The sequence below is a fragment of the Mytilus edulis genome, chromosome 11 (genome assembly GCF_963676685.1).
Source record: "Mytilus edulis chromosome 11, xbMytEdul2.2, whole genome shotgun sequence".
Lineage (NCBI taxonomy): Eukaryota > Metazoa > Mollusca > Bivalvia > Mytilida > Mytilidae > Mytilus > Mytilus edulis.
This window is the reverse complement of record NC_092354.1, coordinates 10,993,543-11,009,645: the sequence shown is the minus strand read 5'-3', so window position 1 is coordinate 11,009,645 and position 16,103 is coordinate 10,993,543. Positions and strand designations below refer to the sequence as shown.

The window sequence follows — 16,103 nt, the reverse complement described above, 5'->3', positions numbered from 1 at the left end:
AGTAGCTTTGTCTGGATTACCATGAATTATCTATTCTTTTGTATTGGCTTTGACCTTTGACAACCTCGTCCTGCTTTACATCCTTAGGCTATACATGCTATATGTAAGTTTTTGATGTGCGTCGTGACAAGCGGATGGGATTAGCCATACTAATTCGTCTTTTCAAGGGTAATAACACCTTTTATGGCTCAATTTCTGAACATATTTGCTTTTAGCAATGTATCTTCTCCTCTCCTCTTCTCTCCTCTGCCTGCCTCTCTCTCTCTCTCTCTCTCTCTCTCTCTCTCTCCTCCTCTCTCTCTCTCTCTCTCTCTCTCTCTCTCTCTCTCTCTCTCTCCTCTCTCTCTCTCTCTCTCTCTCTCTCTCTCTCTCTCTCTCTCTGTCTCTCTCTCTCTCTCTCTCTCTCTCTTTCTCTCTCTCTCTCTCTGTCTGTCTGTCTCTCTCTGGCTCTGTCTGTCTCTCTTTGGCTCTGTCTGTCTCTGTCTCTCTGTCTCTGTCTCTCTCTCCCCCCTCAAACAAAAGTCGGCCAAAGAAGTCTAAGGTTTACACAAATAGTACATTTTTTAATTTTATCAATGTTGACTAAGTTACAGATCTAGCTTCGCAAAATAAGTAAACAAATGAAACCATTCCAAAACACCAGGTAGTATAAGGTACTATCAACAATGAGCAAAACCCATATTTCTCATTTAGATCGAATGCCAAACAATATTGAAACTAACGACTTATCTACAAAACAAAAGTCGTAATGTCAGTATACTATATGGCGCAGATGGCGTAAATAAATAAGGTGCATGGTGTCTAGTGCAATGGTGTAGAGTGTAATTCTATAAATGGTATGGTGTAAGAAACAAAATTACAAAAATGCTAAACACCGAGGAAAATCCAAAAAGAAAAGTCCCGAATCAAATGTAATTGAGAAGTAAAACCATTCACTAACTGTAAATAATCAAAGAAAAACATATGCTGGTTAATTCAGTCTTTATTTCTATAATTGACCCAATTAGTTATGTTATAATTGAATAAACGAAAAATAAGCTCATCATCACCTCTGTGAGGTTCTTCATGGGTTCTTTTGCTATGAATACAAAATGTTTCATCGACCATATGTTCTTTTACATGATGTACCACAGGAAGGGTTGAAACAACAAAGATGACCTTAAAAATTGTAAAACACAAATAAGACATTAGATATACACAACTAAAAAGATGTGGTGTGTGTGCAAAGGAGACAATACTCAATCCAAGTCACAATTTGTAAAATTAGAAAACAAACATTATAGGTTAAAGTACGGTCTTTTACACGGAGCCTTGGCTCACACCTAACAGCAAGCTGTAAAGAGTCCCACAAATGACACGTGTAAAACCAACCAAACGGGAAATTCAACGGTCTCTCATATCATCATTGTGTTATTATTATATTTGATATCAGCATATAATCCATCCTAAATAGTTTCCATTCGACGTTAAGCGAGCAAATATAATCAAATGTGTGGCTGTTTTTGTGCTGTTGTTTTTCTATATTTATTTTACTAAAACATTACATATTACACGAATGTTTGTCGAGTGAACTGAATTTTTTTTAAAGATTAAACTTAAGTCAGATATATTGCTCTCTGACGACGCTAAGCTAATTTATAGGCCATACAAATTATTAGAGTGTCTGGCCTGATTTTTAAAGTAACTGTACCATGTTTTATATCGTTAAACCAACAAGCATATGTCAAATATAATATTACAAGAAGAGGGTGACCAATGAAGACTATTTGTTCTTTCCTATGAGTATGAATTCAAATAGGAACAAACTATCTACTTGTTTCAGATGACAAAAAACAGCAACACATGCTTTGAGGTTAAAACAATCGGATAGACATTTAAAAATACTAATTTCATATGTTGTTTACACTTGGACTTATAACGGATTAATAGCGATATTTTTTAACAAAGTGTGTGTGCTTTAATGGGAAAGTCTACTGAGTAATAGAACAAATGTTCCTGCGCTCACAGATCATGGTCATTAATATCAGTCATGAGTATGGTAGGCCAACGATGTACACTGTAATCAGACAACACTTTCAGATTCTAAAGCAACCAAAGTGTGTCCACCTGAGAAGAAAGTATTTCTTCCAAACAAAATTCTGTCAAATAAAGGCAACAGTAGTATACCACTGTTCGAAATTCATAAATCGATTGAGAAAAAAACAAACACGGGTTACAAATAAAACTGAGGGAAACGCATCAAATATAAGAGGAGAAATACGACACAACAGAAACACAACACATTAAAATGTAACACGCACATAAACAAACTATATATAATATAACAGTTTTACAAATAAAAGACAAAAAGATTATTTGAACCTTCTAGTTAATTAGGGTCTATTCAAATATTGTTGTCCATTTTGGATGTCATGGTTTTTTGTACAATTTACTGACCTCTATTACATTCTTTGTCTGAGTTGCACAGTTGCTGATATTGTATGCACGCGGGACAACCTGTACTCGGTTGGCTGTTGGAACACGGTGGACATCCAGTACGATCACCCTATTTAGAATTAAGAAAAAATCATGATTGAGGAATAATGCCATTTCCATTATTTTTATTAATATAATGGAACTTAATTCGAACGTTCGGAAGCAAAGTTGATTATAATTTGGCATTAATATTGCGCAAGATCATGGTTTTCTCTTGCTATTAATGCCGTGTTGATACAACATCCATATGATATTGGATGTGTATTGATTTGCGTTTGATAAATAGATAAATATTTTTGTTACTTGTTATTGGCTTTAAACTAGCTGGCAGTGAGCTCGATTACTTTGAGATATTAACTTAGTGTCTTTTTTGCTGTTGGGATGAATTAATACACTGCAACGTCCAGTCTTTAACGATAGTTAGTTCATATATTGCGTTGTTTAACCACTGTCCGACGTAAGCATGGTAAGGTAGAGGGTTCTGCGCCATATTATGTATGTTCCTGTCCCAAAACCGGTGCTTGTAGTTCAGTGGTTGTCGTTGGTTCATGTATGCCATATTTGTTTTTCGTACATTATTTTGCTTTAAATTAGGTACTAGTAATTAGTTTTGTCAATTGATTTATTCATAATTATCATGTCAGTCTTATTATAGCAGATTTTACAACTTTTATTGTATAGGTTTTTCTTCTTGTTCAATGAAGGCCGCACGATTGCCTATGTTTGCTTATATCCGCATCATTTGAACCTTGTCTCAGTGGTTATCATACCACATCTCCTATTGCGATTTGAAATTTCTGAAGATTATGTTTGTTTTGTTCTTCATCTTGGACACTTGATTCATAACGTTTTTGATAATTGCCTTTTCATTTAATAAAACCAGTTTGTAAGTGAAATATGTTTACTAGATTATTTCATTACTCTTTAAATTTTTATACAGTCTTTATTGTTAAATGTTACTATGAAGACTTTTACCTTATACAAAGATAACATACCTTTATAGGACTAGTGCATCCTCGTCCTCCGCATGGCGTCCCACAACATTTCTTATTGCCTTAAATGAAAAATATAAGATAACGTAGATACGTACGGAAACAATTTTTAAAATTGTTAATATGTTTTTATAAGAAGGACTAAACATAGTATATCATATCATATATAATAAACAAGGGTAAAACTAACTTACAGGAAATAGTTTTGTGAATTAACATTTAAAATTTTCGTAATGATAGTTTTTCAGGAATAATTATTACTTCTATTTATATAATTTTTCTAAATGATATAAAACAATTCTAGCTTTGGCATGCCCAAAAAAGGCATTTTCAATTGACTTTATATTACACAAATATTCAGGTTAATGGACTAATGACATTAGCTAAACCGTCATTATCTTTCAGTATTCATAGTCGTAGACGTAATAAATACAAGCCACGTCATTTTGTATGTTGTGGAGAGTTGTTTCATTGGCAACCATACCACATCTTCTTATTTTTATATAGATTCAGCAAAATAGTTTGTCTTTTATATATACTGAGGAACCAAATTGCTAGTTTGACATTTAAAATATATTGCAAATGGCCATCAAAGCCAGCACATTAGTCAACAATGAGTACAATACAACTGAACTCTTTTCCTCAAATGTAAACTGATTTGTTATTTGCTGTATTGTCTCAACAATATTAATCATGTCCACAACTAAGCTGTTGTTGCTTTTGTTTTAGTTATTATCAGAACTTGTGCTACCAAAATACCAAATGTGCATTTGTGTCTTTATAATAACTTGAAATAGACTACTACATGTATTTATGTTTTTGAATTAAATAATGTCATATCATGTTTGTTTTTATTGCTCATTTTGGGCGATGTTGTTCGATGGAGATATGCTTTTCAGCTCGAATTATCCTGAAAGATCTTTATTGATTGTGACACAGTGATGACTGATGTTTCTTTATTTTGACTTTTTTAACGCTTATGCCTATTTTTTTTCAAACATCGTTATCAATATAATCGAATTTGATGCGACTGTCATACAAGTGAAGGGTTTAGGACTTTACAATGCAACCAGGTTCACACCATTTTGTACATTTGAAAATGCATTTACCAAGTCAGATATATGACAGTTGTTGTCCATTCGTTTGATGTCTTTTATCATTTGATTTTGCCATTTGATTAGGGCATTTCCGTTTTGAATTTTCCTCGGAGTTCAGTATTTTTGTGATTTATTTTAGAGTTATTTGTATTCTTACTTTCTGTACAATCTGAATCCGTGTCACAGTCATATCGTACATCTACAAGGTTACAAAAGTTTGGATCGTCTTTAGGAACTGGCGGACAAACTCCCTGTCTTGGTTTTGGTGGCTTAAACAATATATTAGATATGCTTACTCTATGAAAATACAGATATTGCAATGCACAAATGAAAGAAAAATAGTCCTGACCATTTAAAGAGCAATATATGATTAGCATTTTATCATAATATTGCGTATTTGTTTAATAAAGATCAACTAGAATAAAACTGAATTACGTTTCTACTGACTTTTTAGATCATACAAATATTTTTTCTATTTTTTTAGTAAACAATCTTACACTCGGAGCAGATAACTTAACCTATTTTTTTATACTGCTATTATATAATCCAAGATGACGTTATTCAGTTAAAATACCGTAAAAAATTAAACCGTTCAAATATGCATTTCGTTTACTCAAGACTCACCAATGGTGTTCGACTTAAGCAGCTAGTATCTAAGGAGTGTGCGGACATTGAAAAGCAAACAATTTCAAACAAGCGAAACTTATCTAAGAATAACACTGTCTTGTTGGTATTGGTAACCATGACTTAAATAATCCATAAACAGTTCAATTAACAACCGATTATCAAAAGAACAAATGATTTAAAGACTTAAAAGTTAAGATAAATTTCGCAAACAACGTTTGGATTTTGTATACTTAAATTCGGTTTTACTGGTTTTGCACATCCTATTCCACAAGTAACACCACAACATATTTGACCTGAAAAGACACATTTGAGTTATAGATGATTGCAGCGATGGTAGTCATCCTCACAACATAAAAAAGAGACACTAAGACTAAGGATTATAAAACAGATATCGTCCTGGTCCTCGTGAAAACTTTTGATAAGGAATATAAAGATTACCGATAACATGATATAACACATTTGATTTATTATATATGACTTTATGCACTGACCAGTAACATGCTTTTTTAATTTACCAATTCAGGGACGAAGGATGATAGAGTTGAATTATCATCATTTATACGATTGTTACCATAAGACTAAGTTAAAGTTCAGGTAAATGTCCTAAAAAGTTATCAAAGGTACCAGGATGATAATTTAATACACCAGACGCGCGTTTCGTCTACATAAAACTGAAAAGAGTGACGCTCAGATCAAAATGGTTTTAAAGCCAAATGAATGCAAAGTTGAAGAGTATTGAGGACTCAAAATTCAAAAAAAAAAAAAAAAAATGTGCCAAATACGGCTGAGGTAACCATTACTGGGATAAGAAAATCCTTAGTATTTCGAAAAATTCAAAGTTTTGTTAAATTACCTTCAGTGACGGTTTTAATAAGATTTCCAATCAAATACATAATCCCAAAATGTTCGATGTTTTAGATTTAGACCTTAATATCGAAATGTATTTGGGGCCTCGGTTACCCAGTGGTCTAAGTAGCAACTACTGTAATCACTAGCCAGTCAACACTCTTAATTGATTAGGATTGTCAGTTTTCCTATCGAAAGTCGCTGGTTTTCTCTGAATACTCCATCTTCCTCCACCAAAAAGATTGGTTGCCACGAAATATTCTAAATGCAGTGCTTAAAAGTGGCGTTAAACACCAAAAATCAAAATCAAATCTAAATGTACTTACCTTGGGGACATTCCTTTTCGTGACTACAATCGTGCTGGTAAACTAAACATGGGACGTTTTTTGGGAAAGAAGGACACTCTGGTCGATCCTTCTACAATATGGATTTTTCTTTAAATACCAGAAAATCAAAACAAAAATGTCAATTGCTTTATTTCAAGTATTTATATTAGAGGATTGATTAACCGTATTAATGTTTAATGTTAATATTAGTCCATGTTGTAATTTACTATTTTATTGTTTGTTGATGTATGTATCTGTCCTGAGTGTTCTTGCGTTCATTTGAACTTTATCTTGCAACTCTAAGTTGTCATTCTAGCGATATTTGTAACATTGCCATATACGCGACATGTTTGGCTAGCCATGAAAACAAGTTCAACCCGCTATTTTTTTTAAATGTTCTGTACCAAGCCTACAATATGGCAGCTGTTATAAAAATATCCATCTTTATGTATGTTGACGTTTGTTTTTGTAGCAGATCAATGTTGTCTAGGTTTCACCATATGTGCTTATTGCAAAAGCAAGAATTATAAATTATTATAAAAGTGTACTACTATAGAGTTATAATAATATGTTTACAAAATACTGAATTAGCAGATAAATTTGTGTGAGCTATGAACATTTGTCAAGCAGTTGCATTACAAAGATTTTTTTGGATATTAGATAATTGCTTTAGCAAGTATCGCCATTCGCTCTATAGTTCGTTTTGTATTTACCATTGTTCTCTATTCTTCATATTGCAAACTCTAAAAACAAATATTTGTTATGTTTTTACTATTCTTGTTTGGCACTGTATTTTGGCTTTTTAATTTATGTTCTGCATTCTGTAAACACCAAATTGACTGCTCCTCTGGTATCGTTCGCCCCTCTTCCTTTACGACTATGTAATATTTAACCAGAATTCATCAGCCTCATCGTATTAAATGCGAATTTTTAAAAACTACTCACTGGTGCAGGTTCTTTACACTGTCGAGATCCACATATATCTGGACAGCATGTTTTAGTACCTGTTTAAAAAGGAGTACGCGAGTATTCAAAATGAAACTCCAATGTATACAATTTTCTATTTTAAGTGGAAAATGTCCCAAAAATACATTTATTGCTTCAATATATATAATAATTCACGTCCATATAAAAAAAAATTAACACGGGGGCTGTTCCTCGGTCCGTGGGCACATTTACCCAAATCAAAGAACAGCGTGTTATTCTTAAACAAATAGAAAACATATAAGTTAGTATGATTGCCAATGAAAAATAAAGATTAACAACTATTTGTCTCCCTATAGCTATCAAAAATAAGTAAAACTATTGGCCATAACGCGTAGTCAGCTTGGTTTATCTTCACAGCATATCAGGATGCAATAATCGGAACTTGACGTTAAACAGCCGTTCATCTATATGTTCAAGATACCCATACAATAACGAATTGCATGATATAATTTCAGCTAAATTCATCCCTCATTTAGAAAAGAAGCTTCAAACGCCTTATTTGTTTGATCAGGTCGTATGTTAGAGGTTTTAAAAGACGGTGCTCCATTGTTTATCGGATGTAATTTCCGGTATTTCTACGGAGGTTTAAGTTGGTTTCCCCGTTTTGGAATTATCGTTGTTTAAGTTATTTTGCGATCTGTTGCTGCACCCGAATGAACATGTCATAATTGGGAATGGGACAATGTCTTTGTATCTAAGAATCTAAAACCACGAACACATGTCTCCAATGAATTGCTTATAGACCGAAAATATTGGTCAACCAACTTATGAAAATGACCGTTATACAGAAGGATGATTTTATACATCTCCCTCATGGCTATGTTGTAGCAAGGATTGTGTTATAAATAATGAGTAATAAGCCAAATCAAATTTGGTGAATATTCTTTTTAGGTGTAATACCACCATTGATTTTCCCCTATTAGTCTTTGTTAAATTTGCACTTTTCAAAAAAATATGCAGAATTTATCTTTGTTTCAAATAAAGAAATACTTGGCATGAGAAAAGTTTTATCCTGTCCAGTACTATAGAAAAAATTTCAAATAACATTTCATTCCATATAAGAAAAAAAACATCATTGGAAGTTAACCAATCAAATTTCTCCCCTTATTTTATCTGTGTACAAGGTTTAGTCACCATGTAACCTCAAGATTACAAAATTTTCTATAGAAATCCCAAATAAAAAATAATGATGTTTTGAAATACCCAAGACATATGTTTATAGCACAGAAATAATTTTACTGCAATAAAATGTAGGATTAATTACCCACAACTGTCAAATTCAAGGGAATATTTTTTTCCGACCTACTTTCGTATACATCCGGATGTGACGTACCATGATTTGGTTGTATTACACCTTTCCCAATCGGGTTTAGAGCTGAAATTTTACTAAAGCTTATCCTGGTTGCCATGTCGGCGAATGGTTTCTGTATTTGACATATACATGTCTTTAATTAAATTGTGAACACACTGTTTATTTTCTTCATTTGTATTCTGTCAAGACGTAAAAAGAACAAAGTATACATACCTGAGCAGTCATCGTCATTACCACCACAACCAGAAGCAATGCGTGCTACGCTACAAAAACTCAATGGTTCGTCTGTAAAGGTAGGGCATATGCCTGATTTGCGCTTCGATGTCTGAAAGAATAATTGAAACAAAAACATGTACATCACTTTTGATATTGACCAAGTATCAACTACAGTACTGATCAATTGGAATTTTAAAGTCTTGTAGTTTTGTTAACTTGTCAACGTTTAACAATTTACCTATAAGCACTGCAAATTGCATTATTTTTTACTTTTATTGTGTAGATTTTTTTTTTTTTTTTTTTTATCAATAATCAATTTTTGCTTTGTCATTGAGATTGCATAAAGGCAATTACAATTAATAAAACAAATGAAACACGGGTGTTTTTGAAATCGACAAGGACAATTATAATTGGTAAACGATGTTGAAAAAAAAAGAAAACACAAGATATTCAACTATAATAGACAGCTAAAAACTCTACCTTTTACGTTAGTTAGTTTTTTCTTGATAATTTATAAATAACAAGATATTTAGGCACAGATATCATTAGATCAATATATTTCAACATATCTAAAAAATATATTTGAGCAATATAACGTACAAGAATCTTCGCAGTCACAGCCAAAGTATCAAATTGTGAAAAATACAAAGAGAGACGATACCAAATCATGACCAACACTATAAAAAAAAGACACAATTGCAAAAAAAGACATCAATCAAGACTAATCTTACAACTACATTTACCAATGGATATAATCAAGACAGTTTATCAATTCTATTCAACCAACTGTCGTATTTCTTATGAGAAATATATTTCAACACCTGTGTTGATGTCTGACACTCGGATAAGAAGGCGAGTCTTATATCTAGAACGGCAAAAGTTGCAGTGCTACTTAAGGATTCGTATCTGTATCTTAAATATATGAACAAATAACTTGCTTCCCAAATACAACCTTGTATCTAAATATTAAGATGGTCACCACATTATTTCAGAACGAGGCATGCTTACTTTTGGTATGAAACTTTGGAAACAACGCTAATATAGTTTTACTTTAACGGTTATATGTCTACTATTAATCATTCCATCGTAGGAGAACTAATTTTGCCTTATGAACGATAACATATTGCAATTGGCAGGTATGCTTTTTCAATCTTTTCTATTAACTTACGATAAATAAATTTATTTCTATTATGAATTAGAAAATATGTTGAAACACAATGTCAAAAATATTCAATCGCGTAGTGGCATGAACTAGTTGTGGATTCTTATAAATTTTATATAACTTTTGGACTATTATAAATAGCGCCCTATTTCTGAAATTACTTCTTACATACTTTTGATTTTTTAACCCTGTATGCTAATACTGCCCATGTGAAATTTTAAACTTGTGTGTATATACATTGCACGACAAATATATTTGATGTATAAAAATTTATGACGTCAGACACGCGAATCAATGGATATGTTTGTAGATAGATGTTTTTGTGTTCTGTTAATCCATAGATTTTTAAAATAATTTGCCAAAATGTAGTTTATATCCTGCTTGTTTAAAAAAAATTTAAAAAGAATGGGTCACGGGACTTATTTTCACACTACAGGTTGTGCAAAATTGTCCGATTTTGTTTAGATTATGCATGAAAAACTGCATTTTCCGCCATAAAATGAAAACTACACCATAGAATTTTGAGATAAAATATGAGAATATAGCTCTAATATTATGCTTTCAGATAAGAAGAAGAAAAATGGGGTCACCGGACTCGTTTTCTTGCTTCATAATAAAATGGGTAAATTCATAACACATTCTATTGTTAAAATAACACTATTTGAATTATCTTCCCTTGCATTTGAGTTGTCTCCCCTTATTTGGCAAAGAAGGAAAAATTTGAATCAAACAAAAGTATTCGTTTTTTCGTAAAATACAACCCTAAATATGAAAAAAACATCGCATTTTCTATATTATAATGAAAATTCTTACACATGAATTACCTAATAATCTCATAATTTGCACATTTTATGAAAGATCTAGACCTTGTTTTCTGGTATTTCAAAATCCAAGATGGAGGAAGACACACTATCTACCTTAAATTGTTCCTTTTAAAATTGTTACACGATTATGACTGATGTACCCATATTTTGACTATTTTATTTATTACGCCTGTTTAGTTCACGCATCATTGTAAATATAACGGAATTTGATAAGGCTGTCATCAAAGGGAGAGGTTTAGCGCTATACATAGCTATTAAAGGTACCAGGATTATAATTTAGTACGCCAGACGCGCGTTTCGTCTACATAAGACTCACCAGTGACGCTAATATCAACATAATCATAAAGCCAAACAAGTACAAAGTTGAAGAGCATTGAGGATCCAAAATTCCAAAAAGTTGTGCAAAATACGGCTAAGGTAATATATGCCTGGGATAAGAAAATCCCTAGTGTTTCGAAAAATTCAAAGTTTTGTAAACAGGAAATTTATAAAAATGACCTTATTATTGATATTCATATCAACACCGAAGTATTGGCTACTGGGCTGGTGATACCCTCTTGGACGAAACGTCCACCAGCAGTGGCAGGTTTAATCCACCATTTTCTACATTTGAAAATGCCTGTACCTAGTCAGGAATATGACAGTTCTTGTCCATTCGTTTTTTATGTGTTTTGTCATTTGATTTTGCCATGTGATAATGGACTTACCGATTAGATTTTCCTCTGAGTTCAGTATTTTTGTGATTTTACTTTTTTCCATTCTCAACTTTATTACTTACGCATTCTTTTCCACATTCTTTTGGGCAACACATTTTGTCTACAATATTTAAAATAAACATAGAAAATAGAATGAAAGGGAATCGAATATTCAGCTGTGTTTTCTATAATCATAGGATAATATGATGAAGTTTTAATAACTTATTGACCAATAAACTTTAAAAAATATCAACCCTAATTATTAATCAAGCAATATTAAAATTAAATAGCAGCAACATTGATTGATAAATACACAGTGAAACCTGTCTAGACAAAATCAGACGTAAACAAAAACTTGACCATAGCGCAAGAAAACAAAATTCAGAGAGGTCACAAATGTGTCTTTAACACAGCGAGGAAACCCGGCACTCGGAGGCGACCCCCAGCTTACCCCTTAACAAAGATACAAAGATGTGTAATACTTTAGTAAAAAAACGACATACAAGACTATTAAAGTTCAGAATCTCCCGAAATGAGACAGGCGCAAACGTACGTCGGTGTTTAACATGCGTCGTGAGATCTCAACCCTCCTGTATACATCTAGTCAATGTAAATTAAACAAATAGACGCACAGAAATTCGCGCAGTGAAAAAATAAAAGAAGTCCGAGTCTGATGTCAGAATTGGTAACTAAAGAAAAATAAGAAAAATGACAATGATAGATAAATTAACAAAGGACTATTAGCAGTTATTGACATGCCAGCTGCAGACCGCAATTAACTGGATTGTTATATAATGTCTTCATCATGTTTGAAAGTTTGTTTCGAAAGCCTGTAATTCAGTGGATATTGATATTGCAGTTTGCTGTATTTGTTTTTCGCTTATTGTTTCTTCACTGTTTCCACATGTGAAAACAGTGTATTTCTTTATGGGCGTTTTGTATATGAATTGATCATAAATCATTTAACAGGTGTCATTTTCTGAGCACCCATATTAATTAAATTGCATATTACATTTTTAGTTTAGGAATATTGTTCCTAGTATCGTTTAACATCTAACAGGACAATCTAAAATCTGAAACTTATAAATGAAACTATCATAATTATTCAACATTTATACATCCTTAAATGGCGTTGGTTTTCAGCTGTAGTTCACCGTAATAACTATACTTCAAAATACAATTGATCGATAATGCTATCATCAACTTACAAAGTCCACATTCACTATTTGTCTGACATTTATCTGTTTTCGGCAACCCGAGACATTGTCCTGTCTGTTTTATCTTTGGACATGGTGGATTGATTTGTATGTCGCCAAGTACAAATATACTTTGTTGGCTGGTACAAAATGCCCTGTTTTTGAGTTCCCAGCTTTATATATAACAAGAATTTCATGATATTGTGTAACTTATGGTCTTACTCAAGCCAAAGATGAAAATACACAAAAGTCGGTTCCTTTTTTTCAAATGTGAAAAATATCTGAAACAAGCTTATGTAAATGTGTATTTTGCAGTTTATTTTAATAGTGAAAGTCTAAATTGCAATAACCAATTGATTATGGTATTTCTTGATTTCAGAAATCATTTTGTTTTCGCCACTTTCGAAGTTTTTGCCACTCTCGAAGTTTTAGCCAAATTTAATTCAATTGAAATATTGTGAACTATCTACTTCTAAAGATTTTCTACATTACAGTTTAAAAAGAACAAATCGCTCAGAAGACATCTATAGCCATTCGATTCGACCACACTATTAAAATAAACCATATTGATGGCTCCTTTCCTATGCATAAAAAGGACTGACCGTAAGATAACGTCGTTTAAGCCATTAACCTTACACACACATATATGTTTCATTAAAAGTTACATGGTCTTTTATTTGTGTTTTCTTCCATTCGACCAAAAGATTTATAAATGAAGATTTTTGTATTTTTCTTGTTCTAATATAATGTAAAAATCAATAATGTGGACGGCACTCAAAATTGAATCTCGTTTATCCAAAAAGAAAAGAGAAACAGATTCTCATATTGTGATTTATAAATTATCGGATTTATTCATCGAGACTGGGATTTTAAAACTCAATCTTTTAATCATTTCAGTTTGATAAATCCAATAATAATATTGCATCAATGACAGCTATCATATGCGTGTATCTCTTAAAACTAGATGATTATTGATTTTCTGTCAAAATCAGAAAACAACAAGCGTTAGCGGATAAGAGAAAATGTCAGAAAAAACGATATACAAAAACCAGACGACATCGAATCATTATATTTATATCAGAAATGTTTGTCGAAATTAACATGAATATGAATAATTACACATAGATTTTTATCTTTTTCGGCAAACCAACAATTTCTTTTTAATAAAATGTGACCTTCAAAAGTAACACTGGTCAAACGAATCTTAATACGTGTTTAACATACAGTTTATAAAATACAATATTTGGGGAAAGTTATTGCCTTACTAATTTGATGTTTACCGAACACAATTTTTTGCAAATCAATTTATTTATTTTTAATTTTTTGGTGTTTTAACGCCACTTTTAAGTACCACATTCAGGCTATTCCGTGGCGGTCAGTTTTAAGTGGTGGAGGAAGCCGGAGTGTCCGGAGAAAACCACCGACCTTCTGTTTATAAAATACAATATATTAAGTTAATGCCTTACTCATTTGATGTTCAGCAAACACTATTTGTTGAAAATCAAACACAGAGATTTTGTAACCTATCATTATTTATGCTCGTTATAAGGTACACACGAACCAATAGTCTTTTAAGCGAAACACATTAATAAATAATCACACAAACTGATGCCTCGCGTAAACTATAGTTTGGTTTGATGTTATGATTTTGTGAAGTGCTGATGAACGTACGATTGTTTTATATTATAGAAATTTAAAAAAAGAAAAATCAAGCGTAATAATTTAAAAATAAAAGGAAAAGCCTTTTTTTCTATACTTAAGTAGTACTTAAAAACTTACATGTGCATATTGAATTACACAAAGTATAAGAATCACATATTTCCACATTGTTATTTTATCTGGATCAAGTAAATGAATGATATCTAAACAACTTCTTATACTTATAACTAGCTTACATGAAAACTTTTCCGGTGTGAAACTATTTATATAACACAATTCGTCATCTTAAGTTGATGTAACATATTGCGCACAACATATAAATGCGTATTACATTTCTTAGTAAAATATATTAATAGGATAAATGACATTCTTAAAGCATGTAGCTTGCAGAAGAAAAAAAGTACGCATTATCGAGATAAACATTTCCATAATTATAGTTTGAAACGATATATATTTGTAAAGGGAAAGAAATACAACAATGCAAACTAGACGAAGACAATCAGAAATCAGACAAAAGACAAAACATAAAAACAATCAGACAAAAAAAAGCAAAAAAAAAAGCAGAGAGCAGTCCATACACAGTTTACAAAATACCTTCACAAGAAACACGATTTCTTTGAAATAAAAACCAACAGCAAACTCAATAATCTATAAAAGTATCAAGAGTTCCTGTAGCTTCGTATGTTATAACCATCGTGTCACTTATGACAAACAATATTTGTTCCTATTTATAGGCATTATTAAATGAAGTAATCGTTTGAAATTGCACAATTAGTCAAAACCAAACATTTAGTTCGGTTTTCTTTTCTTGAAATAAAGTATCTATTTGAGAAATGCATTATGAAAGTATGACAAATAAATACCACACTTAACTTTGATTAAACGAATGGATCACGGATCCCTATTTTTTTTTATTTATTTGTAACATAAATTTGGTCAATCATTGATCTCCTAAAGAAATCATCCAAATTTCCTCTTAAAAGGAAGACAGCAATGTATCTTTTTTTAAATAAGAAACTACCTGCAGGCAAAATATTACCGCAACATGTACACATATGTTTATTATTCATAACAGGATACAAGGGGTTCATATGCATGTACCGACGATAATTGTAAACAAGTATATAGGTAAACATTATTGTATCTGTGTACTCACGGTGTCATGCACATTGTCAACGAAAAGTCATATAGAAATAAAACAAGATACGGAAATAATTAATCAAAGTGTCATTTTATCCGAAAACAACGGGAATAGATTGTATTGTTCAAATATAATAGATTAAGACAATATGTACTCGAGACATACAGTTGTTTATATTAATATATATATTATGTCTTAATTGGACATATGTTATGTATGAGATTAATTTACTTATTAATTTGAAAATTTTGAAAAATAATCTGAAATGCCCTGCAAGAAACAAATTATATACAAATGATTTAGAAAAACCTATTACTGTGGCAAACAAGGAGACTTGTGATACAAATTTTTAACTTTGATGCTTGGACAAATCAAATACATGTGATTAAAGCATATTTGAGATCAAAAGAGAAATAAACTCCACGTCAGCGAAACAACATTTCCATTTTCATAACATGTATATCTCAAATGTTTTCAAGCATATCTATGAACTAAATGGTATATAAGCTTTGAAAAACAGAGATTTTTAAAATTGTTCGATTTCAATC

General features: G+C 31.7%; 1 protein-coding gene across 1 annotated transcript; it reads right to left on the bottom strand.

Moving 5' to 3' along the window:
* Window positions 1-966: 966 nt before the first annotated feature.
* LOC139495124 (waprin-Phi1-like) lies at window positions 967-12,859 on the bottom strand. Its single transcript, XM_071283275.1, has 10 exons — window positions 12,768-12,859; window positions 11,643-11,680; window positions 8,876-8,987; window positions 7,309-7,367; window positions 6,364-6,454; window positions 5,426-5,484; window positions 4,722-4,833; window positions 3,471-3,529; window positions 2,437-2,545; window positions 967-1,158 (listed from the first exon to the last, which is right to left on the bottom strand). The coding sequence occupies exons 2-10, from the start codon at window positions 11,673-11,675 to the stop codon at window positions 1,097-1,099; spliced, it is 696 nt and encodes a 231-aa protein (XP_071139376.1). The 5' UTR covers window positions 11,676-11,680; window positions 12,768-12,859; the 3' UTR covers window positions 967-1,096.
* Between the last annotated feature and the right edge of the window lie 3,244 nt (window positions 12,860-16,103).